General features: G+C 42.5%; 1 protein-coding gene across 2 annotated transcripts in view; it reads right to left on the reverse strand.

Annotated features, from left to right (window-relative positions):
* Ccdc171 (coiled-coil domain containing 171) overlaps positions 1-12,378 on the reverse strand; it is a 341,586-nt gene extending 329,208 nt beyond the window's left edge. For both annotated transcript variants that reach the window (XM_041652374.1, XM_041652375.1), the window contains exons 1-2: positions 12,345-12,378; positions 1,702-1,844 (exon numbers count right to left, since the gene is read on the reverse strand). In XM_041652374.1, the coding sequence (XP_041508308.1) occupies positions 1,702-1,748 (47 nt within the window). In that variant the 5' untranslated portion in view covers positions 1,749-1,844; positions 12,345-12,378. The remainder of the gene's footprint in view (positions 1-1,701; positions 1,845-12,344) is intronic.
* Positions 12,379-17,470: the final 5,092 nt, after the last annotated feature.

A 17,470-nucleotide genomic window follows, 5' to 3' on the forward strand; every position in this document is an offset into this window, starting at 1 on the left:
ATAATTCTAAAGTATGTACTTATATAACATACTGCTACTTCATAAGAAAGGCCCTGGACAAATATTTACTGAATTATCCATGGTCAACTCTAAGAGGTAAGATTACATATACATATATACATAGTCTCCATCAATCCTTCTCAAACTAAGTATAAAAATTTATTCACAGTTTCAGCTGTGTGGTGGTGGTGCACACTTTTAATCCCAGCAAAGGCAGATGTGTCTCTGAGGCTGAGGTCAGCCTGGTCTACTAGAAAGTGAGTTCCAGGACAGCCAGAGCTACACAGGGAAACCTTGTCTTGAAAAAACAAAATAAGAATTATCCACAGCTAACCTTTTTGATTCTGTTATAGACTATATTTTAAATAGTTTACTTCAGGCAACTGACAGACTATAACGTTAAACGTTCTATTTTTAGATTCTGCAGAGATGAGTCTGTTCCTTGACTATAGAAGTTCTAAGCACTTAGTTTCTTGTTCTGTTTTTTATTTATTTGAGACAAGGTCCTTGAAATCTGAAAATTGTTCTATATACTAGACTGCCTGAACTCACAAAAATTTACCCACCTCTGTGTCCTAAAAATACAGGCCAAACAAACCAGACCAGGATAATTTTGATTACTGAACTTATTTTCTTGAAAAATGCACTTAGGAAAAAAATCAGACCTAAAATGGTTCATTTTGTATTGTGGACCCCATCCCTCAAAGGCAATGGAATAAATTAAGCATCTTACAAAGGACAGAAAGAAACACCTGGCACAAAACAAAAAGGAGGAACAATATCAATGAAACACATCTTCTTTAAATGCACTCGAAGACACCAAGGACACGCAGTCGGCAAGGGGGCTAAAACTCACAGAGCACTCAGGCAGAGTCAGAGATGCAGCAGGAGGCAAGGACACAGTCACAGAAGTCATGGCAAGCAGGCATGGCCAGACAAACGTAAACAGACAGAAACACGGGGGAGAAAACAGGAGTCATGGGGAATAAGCAAATCTCCAGTGTAAGACTTTAAGACAATCCTGAAGCCATTTTTGACAATTCTGAATCCTCTCAGCCTCTGTGCCATAGTGCTTCCCCTCCTCCCCTGGGAACCAAGGACCTAACAGCTGCACTTGCATGTACTCAGTTCCTGAACAATTACCCATATACGTAAGTTTTGGTTCGGTCCCCTGGGAAACGGGGTCAAAATGACCTCTTACCTCATCTGATCTGGCAACAGCTCTCCAGTCAATTATTGGTAATAGTCCTTTCAAATAAGCCAATCAGAATAGTCAAAGAACAACCCCCCTTGCTTCTGTGGCCCCTTTAAAAGTAGACTGTACCCGCTATTCGAGGTCCCTCGGCTTCCCGAATGCTGGGGGACCCTGTCATGACAGAATTAATAAAATCCTCATGCTTTTGCATCGGCTATGTGTATGAGATGGTCTCTGGGGGCGACTCCTTCTCGGTGTTTGGATGCTAGAGTCCAACACCAGCAGGAGGAAAGGTTCAGGGGCACAGACATTTATGATCCAAGTTAACAAAGGAACACAAGGGGTCCTGAGAGTCAGTGCAATACCTGAAGGAGCTGCTGCTCTTTCAGTCCCAAGAAACCTACTTCCTTCACCGTCCTACAAGACTCCTTCGTCACCCCCTTAGTTCTCCCTGGTTCTTGCAATCAAAAGCATTTTCCAACTAAAGGAAGAGACCAGAGGCTTACCTTTGGGTATCCCCAGTAGTGGCATTACTTGAAGTGTTTAAACTCATGGTAAGTCTTCCAATTTTCCACAATACCCCACAGTTTCTTAATGATATTCTTCTTTATGTTGATGTCTGTGACTTACAAATTAAATGGACTAAAGCCTGTTAATAAACAATACAACAGCAATTTTATATTTGAATCCTGGGAAGGTAAGCTTTATTTTGATCTATAGACTATTTGTTAATTTTTAAGTTATACAGAAGATAGACAATCCAAAAATTTATAACACACAGCTGGGTGTGGTACACATACCTATAAACCCAGCACCTGAAGGAGGCAGGGGGACCAGCTCAATGTCATCCTCATCTTAGTAAGGTGGAGGCCAGCCTGGGATAAATGACATTCAGTCTCAAAAAATAACAATGATAATAATGCTATAGGACTTTTCATTTGAAGAAGAATTAGAAGCCAAAAAAAGGCATAATGTGAAAAAAAAAGCTTTAGAAAACCGTAGTAGTTAACTTTTAATCTACTTTAGCTGTTTAAATAAAAATAAAACTGACAAATTACTTTTAATATTTTTTATGGTTTATTTAACTATTTTATGTGCATTGGTATGAAGGTGTCAGATCCCCTGCAACTGAATCTTCAGACAGTTGTAAGCTGCCATGTGGGTGCTGGGTCCTCTGGAAGAGCAGTCAGTGCTCTTAACCATTGAGCCATCTCTCCAGCCCCTGACAAATTATTCTTGCACTTGCAAAGGAATATATTTAGTACCAACCTTTGGGACACAGAATTCAGTCTAAATAAATGAGATATTTTAACACAATGTTGTCAATGAAAATACCAAAATACTCCCAAACAAAAGATCTCATAATAATTTGCTTCCAATTCAGAAATTTGGTGTTTTAATAAGTCCTAAGAAAATGTAGGCAGTGGTAGGGCACACCTTTAATCCCAGCACTCAGGAGACTTAAGTAGGCGGATCTCTTGAGTCTGAGGCCAGACTGGTCTACAAATTAAGTTCCAGGACAGTTATGGCTACATCGAGAAACCCTATCTCAAAAAAGAAGCAAATAAAAAAGTCCTAGGAAGGAAAACTACACTGTTACCTTCAACCAGAGAAAAAAGTTTCTCTTAGCAACTCTGTGCCACTAGTAAGCAAATCAGAAAACTAACCCTGCTGTCAAACATTTCGTATCAATCTGTATAAGATGTCTTCCTTCATAAATTAATGTCATAATTTAACCATTTCCTCCAAAGAAGTAGCAGGAAAGAAAGGTGTTGCTTACTCTGGCTGACCTTCTAGAACCCTCTTCTACAGGAGATATTCTGAATCACACAGAGTCAACCATGTAAATCAAGTTACTTTACTACAGTGCTAAAGTATCTCTGGGTAAACGCTCTAAAATAGCACTAATGTAAATATCAGTATCCCACAAATACCTCCTATATCCAATGTCTTAAGAAAATCTGAACTTTAAACTTAAAGACCTGAAGCAGGATCCAACCAGCACAAGTATATGGCCTTAGGAAAGACAAGACTTTTTGAACATCCTCCCTCTGCCCAAAAGAGAGTTAACTTTGGCAGGCTCTAAATCCTTCACACAGCCAGGGCTCAGCCACTATCGGTTTTTATTACTGGGTCATGGAACCTGGAAAAGCTTAATGATCCCAATAAAAGGGAATAGCTGAGTAATTTGGTCTGGGAAAAAGATGTAATAAAATAATTATTTAATGATATCATATGTGTACAAAGGTACCCAAAAGATGAAAACAAGAAGAGAAAAACTGTCAACATATTCAGCCTCTGCTCCATTAACCAAGCTCTAGAAGAAACCATGAAAGGAAGCTATTCAAATAGACGAAGGCCAACATGAATCCTAGGGCTGAGAAATAATGATTCCAACAACAGTGACTCATGTAGCTGAAAGAATAATTTGGTCCAAGGAAAACAGGATGGAATTTTAGCCAAGTCCAGAAAAGAAAAATCTGATTTCTCTGGTGACCTAAATAACCAAACTTAAGAAGAGTGGCGACAAACAGTATTTACTGTCGCTCATCTACGCGGCACCCAGTGCAGCATCCAGAACTACAGTCTGACTAACAAGAACTCTGCTCCCTGCGGCACTGCAATGAAAGGGCTACCCAGGTTTTCAAAGGACAAAAGACACAGAGTAGAAAATATCTTGAAGAAAGTAAAAGGACCAACTCCCCAGTCATAACTAAGATTCCGAAGCCCAAGTTCTTCCCACAACACCAATGACTCAGAATACGAAGCTACTGATGCTCTTACCCCACCTTTGTTGCCCTTCTTTCCATTAAGGAAAGGAAGCTGGGGCAGAGGAGCCAAATGACTGCCCAAGACCAGTGTCAGTCACCCTTTAAGGGAATGTGGGGATGGTGATGCTGGCACTCAGCCAGGTTATTTGTCTGTTTGTTGGTTGGTTGGTTGGTTGGTTGGTTTTTGGATTGGAGTCACAAATGTTTTTCATACTACCAGGATGCTCCCAAAGATGAGACCCAAACAAGCCTCCTTCAGAATGTTTGTAAGAAAAGTTGGAATCTAGCAAAAAGACTGTTCTGTCCAGAGATCACTGACACACATAACAAAGGATTTTGTTTTCTTTTGGTCTTAATTTTAGTATTGTATGCATCTGAGTGCTTTGCCTGAGTGTATGTTGTGTGCCCCGTGTGCATGACTGGTGGAGTGGAGGTCATCAGAGGGTTTGAGATCCCTTGGGACTGGACTTACAGACAGATGTCACATCAGGTGGATGCTGGAACTCAAACCTGGGTTCTCTGCAAGAGCAACCAGTGCTCTTAATCACTGAGCCATCTCTTCAATCCAGCAAAGGTTTTCATTTCTGGGAGGGTGGGGTCAAACATACATACACAATCTCCACACATGTGCATGTATACACATATAGTCCAAAGGCATGAAAATATCTCTATTTTCCCCTCTGGGGGAAGAATTTTAGATGTCTAGAGATGCATGACTGGTAGGGCCTAGCTTAGCAAGCAGGGGATCATGAATTTGATCCTCACCAGCACACATACACACACACACACACACCAAAAACAATTTTTAAAATTTTTATTTTTATTTATTCATTTTTATGTGTATAAGTGTTTTGCTTGCATTATATGTACGTGCACCACATATGTGCCTGGTCTCCTCAGAGGCCAGCAGAGAGAGTTAAATCCCCTGGAACCAGAGTTAAATGTGGTTGTGAGACATCGTGTGGGTGCTGGAATTGAACTGAGGTCCTCCAGAAAAGCATCAAATGTTTTTAACCTCTGAGCCATCTCTTCAGCCATAGAAATGTTTTAGATAGTAACAACATTAAATGTGTTTATTTTTGTTTTATTTGTCTTTGTCTTGGGAAGAAAAATGGAGAAAGAAATAACTGATCAATTTTTTTGAGATTATTTTAATAAAAACAAATAGAAAAAATCCTTTATTCTATGTATTTAGGCACCTAACATCTTCAAATCTAAAGTCTTCTAGACATAGGCTTGTATAGAGCCCCACAGAGAGTTCCTTCAATCCCCAGATCAGATCACTCAGACAGATGATGTGGTAAACAGATGGCCCCACATCATTCTGCACCTGGCCTGTGACTTGCTTCTGTGGCAAAGGTGACAGGATAACACTGCTATGACTGTAAGACTGTGGGAGTGACAGGATAGCTCATTGGCACAGCACTTGCACAAAACATAAAGAACCCTTTCTTCAAACCCCAGCACTCAAAAAAAAAAAAAAGACTTACCACCTTTTTTTAAACTTATTTCATGTGCATCAGTGTGAGGGTGTCAGATCTCCTGGAACTGGAGTTACAGACAGCTGTGAGTGAGCTGTCATGTGGGTGCTGGGAATTGAACCCAGGTTCTCTGGAAGAACAGTCAGTGCTCTTAACTGGTTAAGCCATCTCTCCAGCCCCCAAAGCTTACCAACTTCAAAAAAGTAAATTACCATGCTATGAACTTCCTAAAGGCAGGGCCACAGGGAAGTGCAAGCAGTCTCATGGCCTCCACCCAACAGCTAGCACTAGATCCCTCAAGCATACAATTTACAAATAAATAAATAAACCCTGTCAGGGAGCCAAGGAAGGGGGCAGATTCTACCCAAGCTGCCTTTAGGTAAAAATACAGTCCAGTAAGCATCTTGTAAATCCCGAAGCAAAAGGCCCAGCTACACTGTACCAGGACTAGTAAACCATAAAGACTGTAATAACAGAAGTGTGCTGCTGGCCAGCTGTGGTGGGAGGCACCTGAATCCCCACACTTGGGAGTCTAAGGTAGGAGGTTCCCAAATTCTAGACCAGCATGAGCTACTAACAAAATGCAGTTTCAAAAGAAGACAGAAAATTAATGAAGCAATGTTCAAAGTGTGCACAGTTTTAAAACACTGAGTTTGTAGTAACTTGTTATACAATAATATAAAACTAATATTGACAGCTTGAAAATGCTCATAGGACGGGTAAAAGTTTTTAAAGTTGAAAAGCACAAGACAAGAATATAATAGGAGAATGTATTCTCAAACTACCTCTGGCTACAAGTATCTTGAATTAAGGCTCTTAATTTGTTTTTCATTGCTGTTTTTGTTTTCAATTTGGTTGGTTGATTGATTTTGTTTTTTGAGTCAGGATCTCACTTTGTAGCCCTAGCTGGTCTAGAATTCAATATGTAGACCATGTTGTCCTTAAACTCAGAGATCTGACTGCCCGTGTCTCCTAAATGCCAGGACTAAAAGCACACCAGGCTGGTTGGTTTTGTTTGTTTGCTTCCTTGCTTGTTTGCTGTGAGACAAAGTCTCATTAAGCACAGGTTGGCCTTGGATTTGCTATGTAGCTCAGACTGGCCTTCAACTCCTGATCTTCCTGCCCCCTTCTCCCCACCTCCCAAGTGCTGGGATCACAGGTGTGAGTCATCATGCTTGACTTCTTTGTTTTTTCTATAGCAAAATTTCCTTATTAATTCAAATAGGGGAATCTGTAAAATGAGGGCAACTAGTGAGAGAATCCAATCAATCATAGACAACACTTAGTAAAAGACCATCAGCCAAGACATCTACAGAGAAGCAGTGAGAGTCTTTAGATAACACATAGGGACGAGGACATCTGACAGAACCCTGGGGAGAAAGCAGATATTATTACAGGCCTATCTGAGAGCAGAAGATCAAAGAGGGAGAGCTTTGTCCACTCTCACAGTGGACACTTGAAACACACATGGTAAAACGGTCATGAAAGAGCTGCTGTGGCCTGTTAAGGGCCTTCCTGGACTGAATGAAAGTTTCTGTGGCTGGAATCTAAATCAGACAGGGGTGGGTGGGAAGAGAAATGGAAGGGAGGGAAGGAGAGGGGAGGGGGAAGGGAAGAGAAGAAAAGGGAAGGGAAGGAAGCTGGCCCAACAAAACTGGAGGAGGAAACAAAGAAAGATCTCAAAAAGCAAGCTCCCATAGCATTAATATACAGAAAGAAGCAACTTTATGAAGTTAGAACTTACCTAAGCCCTGCCTTACTCTCAAGTTGTAAGTCTATCTCCCATAAAAATTAAACAAAAGAAAAGGGGTGTGGTCGCCAAGTAAAGAAAAAAACAATACCCTATCTAAAAGTATGAAAGAAATATATACCAAGACTAATGAAAATATAACTACTCCAAAATAACTTAAAAACATCAGGAAAAGGTACAGACGAGAAAGAGGCAATGAGTGTGATGGAGTATGCTTTTAATCCCAGCACTCGGGAGAAGCATGCAATCTCAGTACAGTCTTCAGTGAGTGGTCCAGGGCAGCCAGGATACACAGAGATACCTTGACTGGGGAGGGGAGTGGAAGAAAGAGAGACTCAAAAGTGCCGAATGTAGTATCAGAGACAGGTTGATTTCTGGGGATCTCTGTAAGTTCTAGGCCATCCTCCACCCAGCACGTACCAGGCCAGCCAGGGACAGACAGTGAGACCCTGTATGAAATAAAGAAAGAAAGGGGGGGGGGGAGGAAAGAAGTAAAGAAGGTAAAGAAGAGAAGAAGGAAGGAATGAAGGAGGGAGGAGAGGGAAGAAGGGAAAGGGAAATAGAAATACTCAAAAGTGAGATGATACGGATGAGCAGGTGGCACCTGCTTTAAGATCAGCACCTGAAAGGCAGAGACAAATGGATCTCTGTGAATTTGGGGACAGCATGGTCTACACAGTAAGTTCCAGGCTACCCAGGGCTACATATAAATGGTGCAGTGATAAGAATCAGAAAAAGAGAGAGAGAGAGAGAGAGAGAGAGAGAGAAATTCAGAAAGAATTAGAAATAAAAGAAAAACTCACTTAAGTCATGAAGATTAAACTGGAGGGACCATAAAAGCTAATAGAACAAAAATGCTCCTAAAGAGAAATAAAAAACAGGAAAAATGGGGATTGGAGAGATGGCTCAGTGGCTAAGAGCACACATTGCTCTTGCAGTGGATACAAAGTCAGTTTCCAGCAACCACATCATATCAGGCATCTCACAACTACCTGTCAGTCCAACTCTGATGGCTCTGATCTACCCGAGGGAACATGCACTCACACACACGTACTCACACACAAATATACATGCATACACATTAATTTAAAATAAAAATATATTGATAAAAATGATCAAACTTTAGAATATATATACATACACACATATATAAAGATATTAACATAATAATAATAAAAAAACAAAATTACATTTTTTAAAGAGGAGGCTGGAGAGATGGCTCAGCCATTAAGAACTACTGGCTGCGTCAAGAGATCCCAGTTCAATTCCTAGCACTCCCATGGCAAGTGGCAGTTTACAACCATCCATATATTAAGTTTAGGAAATCCTAAGCCCTCTTCTGGACTCTGAAGGTACTGCACTGCATGCACATGGTATGCAGACATACTTACAAAGCACCCATATATACGTAATAAAAATAAAATTTAAAAGGAAAGAACGAAGGAGGGAAGGTCGGTCAATTAGGGATAACATGAAAGAAAGGAGAGATAAAGAAGGAAGGAAGGAAGAAAGATGGGCTGAAGAGATTGTTCAGAGGTTAAGAACACTGACGGCTCTTCCAGAGGTTCTGAGTTCAATTCCCAGGAACCACATGGCTGTTCATAGTGCCTTCTCTTGGCCTGCAAGGACACATGCAGGCAGAACACTGTATACATAATAAATAAATCAATAAATCTAAAAAAATGGAAGAAAGGAAGGTAGACAGACAGACAGACAGACAGGAGCTGGCTGGTGGTGACACATACTTTTAATCCCAGCAGTTAGAAGGCAGAGGCAGGTAGAACTCAAAATTCAAGCCCAGCTTAGTCTACAAAGCCAGTTCCAGAACAGCCAGGGCTACATGAAGAAACCATGTCTCAAACAAACAAACAAAGGAGAAGGAAAGAAAGAAAGAAAGAAAGAAAGACAGGAAGGAAGGAAGGAAGGAAGGAAGGAAGGAAGGAAGGAAAAAAATAACATGCTAGGGAACAAGCAGATTGAAGATGACAAGGCAAAGGAAAATTAACCATCCTTGCCAACTCCCCCACCGTGACAAAATCTGAAATAGAGTATTATGCTATCTATAATGGCCAAAACTGGTGTCCACCAAGTACAGTGGCAATAATATTGATTTGGGCACAGAATACAGAAAATACTCCAGAGTGTGCACACTGCCTGTTAGTGGTCCAGGAGGTAATAACACCATTAGAAGCAAACTGAAACAGACCAGCAAAAATTAAACCTTGATTTCTTTAATAAAAGTTGCCATTTCAGTCAGGAGGTTGTGGCCCATGACTTTAATCCGAGCACTCAGGAGGCAGAGGCAGATAGATCTCTGAGTTTGAGCCCATCCTGGTCAAAAGATCAAGTTCCAGGACAGCCAAGGCTATCCAGAGAAACCTTGTCTCAAAACAAACAACAACAACAACAAAACACCCAATAATAAACAAGAAAAACTTGCACAAGAATATTTGCAGAAATATAATTCATATCCACAAGAAAGTATAAATATTAGCTGTCCATCCTCTAATCAATAAGTAAATAAATATATATTAAACAATTGGACAGAAGTTAATATATGTAAAAATATGAATAAACTTTAAAAAACATTGTGCTAAGTGAAAAGGCCAGGCACAAAAAGGTAAGATAGTTTTGATCTCATTGCTCTGACATGTTTAGAAGAAGCAACGCCACAGAAAGTAGGTTATTGTGGGGGAGAGGACAGGGAATTTTACCTGTCATTAGATTTCTTTTTGCGGATACCAGAAGTGTTCTGGAGTTAAATAGTGGTAACGGTTACACTATATATGGAATACACGAAAACCACTGAAATGTATACTTTTAAATGGTGAAATCTGTGTTATGTGACTTATATCTCAATTTGTAAACACATCGGCTGGGGGCAGAGGTGGAGTAATACCTCAGTCATAGGACACATGCTTAACCAGTATGAAAGCAGGCTAGACCGCCAGCACAAGAACATAAATAAACAGACTAACAAGAAGTCACAGCATTCTCCACACAAAGGACGCCAACCTGCAGCAGATTCTCAACCCAGACAGCATCTTCACAGGCTTCGGCTGCAGCTAGGCCATCCTGAAGCACCGGTAGACAAAGGCAAGATTCTTATCAACGGACCTTATATGATACCACACAAATACATCACTCTTCTCTTGTTTGTAGATTTGAACTACTCTGGATATTTCTGCCAAAATATATAACTGTTAGAGATACTGTTTAATAAGAATTTTAAAAATAATATGGTATAGAAATACAAACATTATAAATAATTATATATATATATAATTTTTAAAAATAAGAATTCATTTTCAAATAGGTAAATGAGCAGTCAAACCCAAGGGATCAAGTCTCTGGCCATCCCAAAGGGAAGAAGAGTCTCCTTTAGATGTTAAGAACCATTTCTGGCACAAGTTTCCTACCAACATGTAAATCCTTCAGTTGTCCTTTCACAGTGTACTCACCTCTCAGCCAGCCTGCAGAGACCAGAGGAGGGGGCTGAAGAGTCACACCCTAGAGTGCAACCCTTCCTAGGTGCCACACACACAGCTAAGCACACTTGATCTCATTCTCCTGAAACTCTTGAGACTATCTGCACATCTCACAAACGAGAAAACTGAGTTTCCCAGAGGTTGAGTAATTTGTACAAAGATATTCACCAAAGAATTAAAATCCATTCTCACATCTAGATGACTTCAACAACACTCTACAAAGCAAACAGCCCCACAGCCTCCAAGTTGTATTAGTGCATCTAGAAGAGTCTCTGCCTCCCTGAGCAGCCAGCCTAATCTCTCCTTCCTCCATCTTCAAACTAATGAACACTAACACAACAACAGCCACCAGCTTTCATCCAACAGCAAAGCCAGCCCCTCCACCCTTCTCTCTCTTGCTTAAAGAGAAAATGAACTTAGCACCTGTGTTCACGACACTATCTCACTCTCTTCCTCATTTGGGTGTCTTACCAAATAGTACTTTTTCCCCTTGATCCAATAATGTGTTCTCAAATCATTCAGTCCTTTTCAAGTCGAGAGTAAATGGCTTATATTCCCTCACACTAAGCCCGGGTTGTTGGTGTGTGTGTGTGTGTGTGTGTGTGTGTGTGTGTGTGTATGATTTCTGCAGTTCTGTGTCCATTCATCACAACACCTGTGTAGGGAGTGTTAGCAGTTACTTTACTTAGTAAGGAGGAACTTAAGAGCCGGTGCACAGCTCAGGAGCAGAACATTTCATACCTATGCTTCTTGTTCAGTCTCAACCACCTTCCACCCCACACGTGAAAAAAAAAGAAAAGAACTAAAGGAGATATGTGAGTCTTTCCACAGAGCAAGACGAAGACAAAAAGGACTGAAATAGGTCAACAACAAAAAAATTCATGGAACCTGAGACTAAGCCCCTTCTGCTTATCCGACATAAAGACCCTAAGGTCCAGGCGGTTAGGTGATTTAAGACAGTTAATAAACGGCTGAGCCAGGACTGACACAGAAAGCTCCAGGCTACAACTGCCTTCACTTTTCCTACTATCAGGTTGCACTGGCTTCATTCCTCTCCCGTTCTCTGGAAAGCACGTTCATTTCCGGCTCTCCCAAAGTTTGGTCGTTACTAAGCACTGTTAAATGCAAACAACAAAACGGTAACTTCTTTTCTCCAACATTATGAGAAGAGTAAAGCATCGCTGTGGAAAGCCTTGGAAAGTGTTTGATATCGACTTTAATAAGTTATATATTTGCCTGAGATGAATATCGTAAGGCTTAAACATTTTTTTAAGGCACTTCTACACAAATTTCAGCTCTGAAAACTCACAGCTGACTTTACTTAGCATCCTGGTGGATAAGCAGAAGTTGCAGAAAGCAATCTGACACAACTCACTGTTTGGTTATCAAAGTGTGGCTAGCATCTAAAAGAAAAGGAGGTAGGACGCGAAATAAGTTGTGATTCTTAGGTACTAATCCTAAGGAGCTCCGAGGACTCTGGTCCCCATCGGTCCTCCGGGTAGCGCGGAGGATGCTCCTCTATCTGCCTCCGGGTGGGCGGAGAGCGTCGGCGCTGAGCGGGAGGCGTGTCCGCACCAGCGAGCATCCCCAAGGCCGGTCCTCCCTGCGAGCCCAGGCTCCTCTCAGCACCTCCCGGCCCCGGGCACAGCCCGCGGTTACCTCGGGCTCGCGTGGTCCAGCCTGCACACCCACGAAGCCCCAGGCCGCTTCAGGTGTAGGGCGGAAGGCCAGGCAGCCCTCAGGAAAAGGAGTGACAACTGAGGGGAAGCCGATGGACTCTAGGACCGGGATGGAGAAAGTCTGCGAGGTGAAGTTTACAACGGCCACTTCCGGGGGCCGGGAACACGCGACTGGGCTCCGGGCCGCGGCGACTTTCTCCGCCTCCCTGGCCCCGCCCCGGCAGGCCCGCCCCTTGTCACCGCGTCCCCGGCGTCCCGCCGCCCGAGTCGCAGCTCCGGGAGACGCAAGAGAACGCGGGCTCGCGCAGCAGGGGCCGGCCCGCGAAACCGCGCGCGCTCCCGCGCGGGGCGGACGAGCCTGCGCGTGCGCCAGGGATGGGGTGCGCGTGCGCAGACAGCACAAGAGGCTCGGGCGCGCGTTTCGCCCAGTACGCGCTCCGGCCCCTCGTTTGCTATTCCTTCTCCTTGTCTCACAACTGCCCGAACAGACTAACATGCAAATTTGCATCTTCTAATTCCTTTTCCTTGCCTGCCAAAGGATACCAACCCGTTCCTAATCTGTAACCTGGCTTTCGAGCTCTTTCAGGGTCTGGGAACCCCACTGGGACCGGGCGGATGCCGGGGTCCCCAGGGAGAGTCTGCCCAGGCTTCGGCACAGGTGGCGAGCTCTCCCCAGCGCCCTCGGCTTGCATAAAATCTGTCTTTTCTTCCCACCCCCTTTGTATCTCGGCTTGGGTGGGAAAAATGTAGGTCGATGCTCTGATGCTGTTGAGCGTCTTTGATTATAAATATTGTGGAACCGGATTCATTGGCAAATAAGGCCTCGGAGCCTTCCCGTGTGCTCCATCCCTGCTAGATATCAGCCCCTCCCCCTCCTCTCCCACAATTTATAAAGAGCTTTGGTTCTCCCTGTAGCAGCTTCGGGGGATTGGGAAAGCAAATCCTCTTTTGTTCCTTGGCTTTTTGAAAGCCTATTCCCCAAAGAACAATGCAAATTGGCGGGATTTTGATGAAAGGTTTTTATCCTTACCACCTCTACCTCCACAAGTGTTCATACAAAATGAGCCTTTTATGCTAAACTTGTCCCGGGTTGGTCGTAATCAGCCTGAACCAGGTGTTGGGGTCGTCCTCAGCTGCTCTTGTTTTGAAAATCCAACAGTCCTAAAAGTAAATAGATTAAAACTGATTCTTGTGCTGCTGAGAAACTTTAATTGGTTTGAGGTCAGCCATTCAGTTTTTAAAAGGTCTTCCTTGCTTCTTAAAACTTTAGCCAGAAAAGATAACTGCTTCAAAAAAAACACCTGAAGGAAACAAAAGTAGACCACTCTGCTTAGGAATCAAATGGAGAATTATGATAAATAACATTAGAGCTTTTTAAAAAAAATGTGTATGGTTTGGTTTTATTATTTGAAAGGTTTTTGTTAAGGGGGTTGTTTTTTTTTTGTTTTTTGTTCTGTTTGGTTTTCTTGGTTTGGCTTGGAGTGTTTGTAGCCCAATCAGGTCCCAAATTCTGGATCCCCCTGCCTCATCCTCTGGAGCAATGGGGTTACAAAAAATGAGCCACACATCAATTTGTCGTGTCTTGTCTTTGTATCATTAAAGAAGGGAGTATTACATTGCAGGGATAAATGTTAAATGTATTTTACACTGTGCATTTTTTTTTTAAGGAAAATTGGGTGACTTGAAGCCTTGCAAACTTAATTTACTTGGTTTTTAGCATTTATAGAATAAAGTGCATGTACGCAGCATGGAGCTAAGTGATAGAAATACATGGTATGGGGGCAGGAGAGATGGCCCAGAGGTTAAGGGCACTTTCTGCTCTCCCAAAGATCCTGAGTTCAATTCCCAGCACCACATGGTGACTCACAACCATCTATAATGAGTTCTGGTGCCTTCTTCTGGCCTGCAGGCAGAATACTGTGTTCATAATAATAAACAAGTAAATCTTACAAAAAAAAATACATGGCATAAAGTACAAGTGCAATGGGGATCAGAGAAAAGAACTGTTAACAACCCTGAGTACATGGGGGTAATTTGTGGAGAATTTCAAGTCAAGTGTGGGAAGGTAAAGTAACAGCAAGTTAGAACAAAAATGCAGGAGGCTTTAACAAAGGTAATGAAAATTATAGTGATTATATAATAAACCTGATCACCTCAGAATCCTTAGAGAGTTTCTGTTTTTCTCTGGTGGTTACAGCTCCGTTTTCTGTTGTCTCTTGTTTGGTTAAAGGCTGCTCCGACCCACTTCCCTGTTGTTCGCCCTTGTCATTTCATCCCCTTCTCCTCTTTCTACCAATCCTTTTGAGAGACAATTAGAGTCACCCCAGCGCTCTCTCAGAGCAGATAACCACCTCAGTAATGACCTCATTACCAGATCCCAGACCCCTTGGCTTTGCTAAGCTTCCTCGAATTTCTCCCCAGCACCTCTCAGCTCTCACCATTGCACTGGCATTGCCCTCAGCCTTCAGTTGGTCCCAAGTCAACCCTAGGTACTGAGATTTGATTATTTATTCACTTGGTCGCTGCTAAGCACACTCAGTGCTGCCCAAGTCAATCCTAGGTACTGCTAAGCATACTCAGTCCTGCCCAAGTCAATCCTAGGTACTGCTAAGCATACTCAGTCCTGCCCAAGTCAACCCTAGGTACTGCTAAGCATACTCAGTCCTGCCCAAGTCAACCCTAGGTACTGCTAAGCATACTCAGTCCTGCCCAAGTCAACCCTAGGTACTGAGATTTGATTATTTATATCTGAGTTTGAATTTTTCACTCTGACTCAACAGTTCTGCTTTAGTGTCTGGCAGTCTTTTGCAGTAGTGGTGGTTCTTAGGTCTGTTTTTTTTTTTTTGTTTTTTGTTTTTTGTACATAGGCTGCACAGCCTACGATGGCCTGATGACCACCCTGTCTTAGTCCCCCAGCTGTTGCAATTACAGACTTGTGCCACAATGCCAGTCTGGGCTGGCAGTATAGACAACAAAATATCTAAAATGTTATTTTTTCGGCTTATCATGAGTTGCCCAAACTTTTCTTCTGCCTGTTCATAAAGCTTAAACTCGCTGGAAAAAAAGCCCATATGTCTTCTTTTCTTCTTTGCCTTCAAGATCTCAATTCCTAGACCCAAGAATTCCACCTTCTCTGTTTGCCTTCTGTCTTCCTTCTTTCTATGCCCGCTACTGAACCCTTGTGTCTGGTCCCTGTTTCTTCTTACCCACTCACTCACAGCCAGTCAGACATGCCCTTCTCCTGTGCACTCAGCAATTAACATGTAGGGCATTTTTAAACTGACAACTAAAAGAAGGAAGGATCCAAAAACAAACAAACAAACAAAAAAGCAAAAGGAGGCCTGGAGGCATATATGTGTTTTGATGGCCCCGGGGGAGTATTACAGCAGGCAGTACATGTGTGAGCCTCAGGGCTAAGCTGCAGCTGACTTGCCTCCCCTTGACCTCTCCATAACCTCCCCCTGAAGGCGCAGGCACCAGGTGCTTCTTTATTGTGGTGTTTGGTATCAAGTCAGAAAACTGAAAAGCCTTGGTATAATTGTTGCTCTCTGTGGTTCTGGCCCTTTGTCCCTTTCAGATGCTATAACAGAAACCTTTCTGAAGCCTTGGTCTGACTATGTTGTTATCTTGATTAATTCTAGTGTCATCACACTGCTTACAGGATAAAACTCAAACTTCTCCTGTGTCAAAGGACACTTAGCCTCCTGCTGCCTCTCCAGCACTGCTACCTCCCGGATACAACAAACCTTTCTCATTCTTCCCCCCCCCCTTTTTTTACTGATATTTATTCAGCTCTACAATTTTCTCTGCTCCCGTCCCTGCCTATCCCCTCCCCCTTCAGCCCTTCCCCAAGATCTCCATGTTCCCAATTTACTCAGGAGATCTTGTCTTTTTATACTTTCTACTTCCCATGTAGATTCAATCTATGTAAGTCTCTCTTAGTGTCCGCATTGTTGTCTAAGTTCTCTGGGATTGTGGTTTGGAGGCTGGTTTTCTTTGCTTTGTGTTTAAAAACCACCTATGAGTGAGTACATGTGATAATTGTCTGGGTTACCTCACTCAAAATAATGTTTTCTAGCTCCATCCATTTTCCCGCAAAATTCAAGATGTCGTTATTTTTTTCTGCTGTGTAGTACTCCATTTGTAAATGTACCACATTTTCCTTATTCATTCTTTCGTTGAGGGGCATTTAGGTTGTTTCCAACTTCTGGCTATGACAAACAAAGCTGCTATGAACATAGTTGAGCACATGTCCTTGTGGCACGATTGAGCATCCTTTGGATATATACCAAAAAGTGGTATTGTTGAGTCTTGAGGAAGGTTGTTTCCTAATTTTCTGAGAAATTGCCACACTGACATCCAAAGGGGTTGTGCCAGCTTGCACTCCCACTAGCAATGCAGAAGTGTTCCCTTTTCCCCACAACCTCTCCAGCATAACTTGTCATCAGTGTTTTTGATCTTGGCCATTCTTTCAGGTGAAATATGCCTTCCTCATTCTTTTTTTTTTTTTTTTTTTTTTTTTGCTTTTTTCGAGACAGGGTTTCTCTGTGGCTTTGGAGCCTGTCCTGGAACTAGCTCTATAGACCAGGCTGGCCTCGAACTCACAGAGATCCACCTGCCTCTGCCTCCCAAGTGCTGGGATTAAAGGCATGCGCCACCATCGCCCGGCAGCCTTCCTCATTCTTACTGGCAACGGAAAACATACAGCTGGGGATAACTGATAAAATGTAAACATAGACATCTAAGAAGTCTTAAAATACATGGTTTAATACAAAAGCTTTGAGTGCAAATAATGTTATAAGGCATACACTAGGTGCCAAGTTCTGTACTAAGTAGTTTTGCATTTATTCCAATCTTTTCTTTCTTTTTCTTTTTCTCTTTCTTTCTTTCTTTCTTTTTTTATAGACAAGATCTCTCTCCATAGCCCTGCCTGTCCTGGAATTCATGCTGAAAACCAGGCTGGCCCGGAACTCACAGAGATCAGCCTGCCTCTGCATCCTGAGTGCCAGGTTAAAGAACTATTTTACCACACCCAGCATGTTCCAATTTTTCAAAAGTGCTCTGGTGGCTTAAATGAGAAATGTCCCCCATAGGCTTCCATATTTG

Source organism: Microtus oregoni, unplaced genomic scaffold (genome assembly GCF_018167655.1).
Source record: "Microtus oregoni isolate MIOR12 unplaced genomic scaffold, Mior012 000005F_ref0000423, whole genome shotgun sequence".
NCBI lineage: Eukaryota > Metazoa > Chordata > Mammalia > Rodentia > Cricetidae > Microtus > Microtus oregoni.